General features: G+C 36.8%; 2 protein-coding genes across 6 annotated transcripts in view; one reads left to right on the top strand and one right to left on the bottom strand.

The window, feature by feature from the left end:
* The window catches only part of cunh9orf85 (chromosome unknown C9orf85 homolog), a 7,585-nt gene extending 3,703 nt beyond the window's left edge, over positions 1-3,882 (bottom strand). Inside the window, exons 1-3 of the mRNA XM_016291643.1 lie at positions 3,598-3,882; positions 3,371-3,477; positions 3,156-3,269 (exon numbers count right to left, since the gene is read on the bottom strand). Coding sequence (XP_016147129.1) covers positions 3,156-3,269; positions 3,371-3,477; positions 3,598-3,699 — 323 coding nt within the window. The 5' untranslated portion in view covers positions 3,700-3,882. The remainder of the gene's footprint in view (positions 1-3,155; positions 3,270-3,370; positions 3,478-3,597) is intronic.
* A 794-nt stretch (positions 3,883-4,676) lies between these two features.
* Positions 4,677-5,814, top strand: part of LOC107599913 (protein ABHD17B-like) — a 17,990-nt gene continuing 16,852 nt past the window's right edge. For 2 of the 5 annotated variants that reach the window (XM_016291641.1, XM_016291640.1), the window contains exon 1: positions 4,677-4,906. Coding sequence is in view for 1 of the 5 variants with exons in the window: in XM_016291636.1 (XP_016147122.1) it covers positions 4,855-4,906; positions 4,976-5,018 (95 nt within the window). In the remaining 4 variants the exon portion in view is untranslated. Of the gene's footprint in view, positions 5,019-5,814 lie in introns of all 5 variants that reach the window. The other 3 variants (XM_016291636.1, XM_016291638.1, XM_016291637.1) reach the window with 3 other exon arrangements.

Here is a 5,814-nt window from a genome sequence, read left to right as displayed (position 1 = left end):
CGCCATTGAATCTGTACAAACCACAACTGTATTAGGCTGGACCTCTTCAACCCACTGCAGTGCAAGACATATAGCTAATAATTCAGAAGTATATACAGATACATGATCATAAACTCTTCTACCAACTTTGATATTGAATTTAGGTATATATATATATTGCAGCTGCTGTTCTTCCAGTCCCTTGGTCTTTAGATCCATCTGTGTATATCTGCAATACTGAATAATATGTTTGATTTATATATTATAAACTATTGAGATGTTCATGTTGATGCTTTTTATCTCTTTATGAATGTTTAAATCAACAAATGGCACTGGAAACAATCAGGGAGGTATCATCGCCGGAGTCGCCACTGATGGTGCAATATCAATCTCATCAAGACCCATTCTCTGTGCTTCCTTCCCAACAATCCAGCCAAAACTTACAAATTCTTTACATTCATACTCCCAACATTCTCTTAAAATATTCTTGACTGGGTGACTTTCCGAGTGACCCTTAATGCTAGTCCAGTATGTCATCATCAGCTGAAGTCTGCATAACTCTAGGGGCAGTTCTCCCATTTCAACCTGTAATGATACCACAGGAGATGAATGCTCCGCAACAAATTCGCATTGCCTGCGTTTGTATCTTCTCAATCTTTTTAATCCAAGTTTTATTTGCAGAAGTATACACCATACAACCATAATCAATGTTGGCTCTTATTACTGATTTATATATTATTTCCATTGATTGACGCCTAGCCCCCCATTCAACTCCAGATAAGCATCTTGTTTATCCCTTTCTTACATTTTTCTATCAGCTTCTGAATATGTATTCTGAAGTTAAATTTTGAGTCCATCCACATTCCTAGAAATCTTTGTTCTAGCTGTTGCCCATACATTTTTATATTCAGAGAAGGATTCATTTTCTTATTTGAAAAACATATTACCTGCGTTTTTGCCACAGAAAATCTGAAACTCCATTTCCTTGCCCAATCCTCAACCTCCTTTACAGCTTTTTGCATTTTCTTTTCCACATACAAAACATTTCACCCCCTAAACCATAACGCTCCATCATCTGCATACAATGACCTGCTCACACCAACGTCAATATTAGAAAACATGTCATTTATCATTAAGTTAAAAAGAATAGGACTACTTACACTACCTTGAGGAGTTCCGTTCTCTATTGGAAGAACCAGAGAGTATGCAGAACCCACTCTCACTTGTATTGTTCTTCCAAACAAAAAGTTCAATATCCAGTTATAAATTTTACTTTTAATTCCCATACTATCCAATTTCAATAAAAAACCCTCCTTCCACAACATATCATATGCCTTTTCAATATCGAAAAGCACACCTACTACTAATTCCTTCTTAACTTGAGCCTTCCTAATTTCATTTTCCAAACATAAAACTGAATCCATAGTATTCCTCACTTTCCGAAATCCACTCTGATATGCAGGAAACAGGTTCTTGCTCTCAATAACATATGACAATCTATTCATAACCATTCGTTCCATAAGTTTGCAAATATTGAAAGTCAGAGATATTGGTCTATAATTGATTGTCCGAGACTGATCTTTTCCTGGTTTGGCGATCGGCACCACAACCCCGTGCTTCCATGCATCAGGCAACTTCCCTGTTTCCCAAACCATATTAAAGAGTCCTAATATCATATTTAATGACACATCCAATAAATGTTTAATCATCTCATAACAAATATCATCTTTACCAGAAGTCGTCCGTTTAATCCCCACCAATGCTCTTTTCATCTCATACAATGTGAAATCTGAAATCTAGTGTGCCTCCATCTGGATTCTTTTTTTTTACAAATATCTGAGCATTATCCAATCACACACTGTTCCCTGTACTTCCTCATATCCTCTGATATATTCACATCGCTATGAACCTTAACAAATGTCTCCACTAATATTTCAGCTTTATCACTATCAGTTACTGCAATATTGTTGTTGTCAACTAACACCGGAATGCTAGTATTCCTCTGAATTCCTCCCATTTTCCTGATCATACCCCACAGTTCATTAATTTCAATTTCTACCCCAATTGTATTACAAAACTCTCCAATAATTTTTCTTTGCTCTTCTAATTTCTCTCCTCACCATTGCCTGAGCTCTTTTATAATTAATAAAATCAGTGAACACTAGCGATTTTCTTGCTTTCCTAAGGGCTTTATTTCTGTTACAAACTAATTCACTACATTTTTCATTCCACCATGGGACCACTTTTCTTCTGTTTTTAAGATTGTTTTGGCCAATTACCTTCTCTGCTGTATTTCCAAGCACATCACTTATTTTATTACTTAACTCATCTACATCCATATCCGAATAGTTAACTTCAGCCACTTTATTTTGACACAATTCTTTAAAAAAATCCCCCATTCAGCAGTCTTAAACTTCCATCTTGGATTTCTCACCACTTCCACTTTTGTTATGTCCACCCCAACTTTAACAACAATAGGAAAATGATCACTTCCTATAGTACTTTGCTTCATTACATTCCAGTCACACTTTCCAGCTAAATTATTAGACACTAACGTTAAATCTAATGCTGAATCACGCCCACGATTAACATCTATTCTTGTATTACGTCCATCGTTAATGAATACTAACCTTCCCCAATCAAGCATATCCTCAACAATCGTCCCATTCAAATAATTTTTGTTACTCCCCCACAACCTGCGTCGGGTCTCGCGGGAGCAGGTCTCTAATCTACTGGCACTTGACTGGACAGTGCGTGTGCTACATCCTTTTTACAATCTCTAGATTGTCCGGCATAGTTACGGCAGTAACGTGTAGAGACCTCGACTTGTAACTATACTCTAATTACTATTTTGAAAATTATAACGTGTTAAATGAATCCGTTACTAAAAAAAGTAATCAAATTACAGTAATGCGTTACTGCCCAACACTGAACACTACATACTGAAGTAATGGATGCTGAAAATTCAGCTTTGTCATTACAGGAAAAAAAATACAATATATATTAAAATAGAAAACAGTTTAAATTGATGCAGTATAGCAGTTAAATATTTCAGGGCATGTTTTCAACATCCTCTCATTATGTAAATATATATTTATATTAAAGTAGTGCATTGTTTCTAATTTGCACATATCTGTACAAACATGTTCAGTCGGAAGAGGCCTGAATCTACTTACGGAATGACAATCTCTTCCTTCTTCCCACATTTTGCACAAAGCTCCAGCTTTAGTGCACATGGCTTGCATATGATATGATAGGCATCCTTCACTGTTTTCTGAAGACACTTTACACTAGAAAAGGCACAGAAACATCATTTCAGATATGGGTTCATTGTGGAGGAGTTTATTCGCCTTTCATCTGTTGCTATGCATTGAATCCCCCCTCATCTCACCATTTTCGTGGCTGTGTAAGGGGCTTGTATTTGTTGTACTTGACTTTCCACTCTAGCACATCTTTGCAGTGCTGGCACAGACCCCCATGAACCTTTGATTTGGCTTTCTGGTAGCATCATAAAGAAAGAATTCATAAATTCACACGCAATAAACAGCGCAAAGGATTTATAAGCATAAAATGTAAGTCTGATTCTACACCGTTTATTTTAGCAGGCGCTCGGCTTACCTTAACCTGTGCGCTTGCACCGAACTTGTCATTTTTGAAGGCAGTTACATTCTGGTGTTTTTGGCCTCGCGATCGGGAAACATTTCCTGTTTGAGAACTCATTTTAACGCTAAAATATACGTAATATATACAGAGTGACCATTTAAAACGCCTAAATATGAAACCGCGTGGGCCGAGACTTCTTCTTCTTCTTCCGTTTTTTAGGCGCGTTGCATCCTGTGTGCATATCGCCACCTACTTTTGCTGTTATGCAGTCATGGTTTATTTCTAATCAATTTCTTCCTTGTTTTTGCTTGTCCTATTCTTACACGTGTATACACACAAATATTCCTACTTAAATAATTATTCGATGCTCCATCCCATTCCTAGCTTCTCCCCAGGATCCACCTAAATCCGTGGTCTCCTAAAGATCCAGAATAGAATAGAGCATCCGCATTCTATATTTAAATCCTTAAGTAGTATATATATGCATTTTATTAATATCCTGTATCCTACTCTATCTCTATTCAAATCATATCCTAATAAATATTCCAAATCCTTGTTTACCTTAACTTTTTTTGTTTAAATATATTAATTCCTTTCTTTCTTCATCATACCTTGTACAATTATATATTACATGCGCCACTGTTTCTTTCTCCCCATAATTCCCACATAGACCAGTCTCATGTATTCCAGTTATGAACAGTGAAGCGTTCAATCCCGTGTCCAAGTCTCATCCTAGTTATTATAACCTCTTCTTTTCTATTTCTACCACTTATACATCTTTTAGTATTTACCTTTTTTTCTTTCTTCACACGTTAAAGTGGCTATTGAGGCAATGCGAAAATAGCGAAGTAAATAGCAATTGGCTAATGCTTTTCAGTTCAACTTCAGAAAACACAGATAACGTTAAAAAGTGCTTAATTTTTGGTAGCGCAACAAATGTATAATTATCTCTGTTTACAATCAACGACGGTAAAATCATTAATCAACATGTTATTGTGTTTTCCACACCGTCCGTGTGCAGCGAGGACGCGTGTGATTGGTCGAGCATATCTATCCTTTAATCTGATTGGTCATTAGAGCGTTCATATTGATGTTGATATCCGGCATTCCGCTAGAAAATCAGAAGAAAGCCAGCTTTGGGCACGAGTTGGTGTGAGATGAGATCGCCCGTACCGGACGGATTAGATTAGAAATTCTGGTCCATTTAATAACGTCACGCTTATATTAACACCGCCAGTCTTTGATCTCGTTGGATCATGAGGCACTGACCACATGTTGACAAGATCGGACGGACCAGAGGCAGCTTTTGAGGGACTCTTGATCTGTAAGTGGACTGAGTGATCGGTTAAAGAGAATTTCATATTTGACTCATCTAATACAGTGACTTCACCAGATCAAAGCGTTTCTGCCTTCACCAACGCCTCCAGCATCTACAGGTAGAGTAAGGGTTTAATTAGCTGACCATGCTAATCAAATAGCTCGCTTCAGCCTTTTCAATTAAGCGAATTAAAATGTTAACTAAACTTATTTCAGTTAGCAAACACTTTTGATTCAATTGAGATGTGTCGTTCTCTGATACCTCAATAACTAATGTAGATCATGCTGTCAAATGCTTACTTTTTTTTATAGATTAATCTATTATAATAAACAAGTCTCTAATATGTATTTGAATATTTATGTATTTATGTGGACCAAGTGTTTGTTTAATACTTTAGAGAGAAATAATCTTTAAAAAAAGTGAGTGAAATAACCATTTCTTTTTAATTTACCCCTATTCTGATCTTTAGTAGAAAAAATAGTATCCTCAGCCAATCATTTTGGATGTCGTGTGTGATATGTAATATTGTGAGGATGCTTTTTAGCATTTGCTTTCCCTTCAGTGTGATGAAATCCAAAACAACAAGATGGTTTCCTGCTTAAAGGGGTCATATGATGCGATTTCAAGTTTTCCTTTCTCTTTGGAGTGTTACAAGCTGATTGTGCATAGATAAGATCCCTGAAGTTGCAAAGACTAAAGTCTCAAAACCAAAGAGATATTCTTTATCAAAGTTAAGACTCTGCCACGCCCCCCTAAAACGGCTCGTTCTAACACGCCCCCACTTCATCACTGTGTTTGTCACACGACTCTGTCGGGCTCTGTCTTTACATTTATTTGAAAAGATGAAGTTCGCGATTATGGTAAGGGGCGTTACATTTCCGACGAGTGCTTGCGATGTTCGGCCAATCACAATG

Source organism: Sinocyclocheilus grahami, unplaced genomic scaffold (assembly GCF_001515645.1).
Source record: "Sinocyclocheilus grahami isolate Dianchi unplaced genomic scaffold, SAMN03320097.WGS_v1.1 scaffold275.1, whole genome shotgun sequence".
Classification (NCBI taxonomy): domain Eukaryota; kingdom Metazoa; phylum Chordata; class Actinopteri; order Cypriniformes; family Cyprinidae; genus Sinocyclocheilus; species Sinocyclocheilus grahami.
The sequence above is the reverse complement of the archived record's forward strand: the minus strand, read 5'-3'. Positions and strand labels throughout refer to the sequence as shown.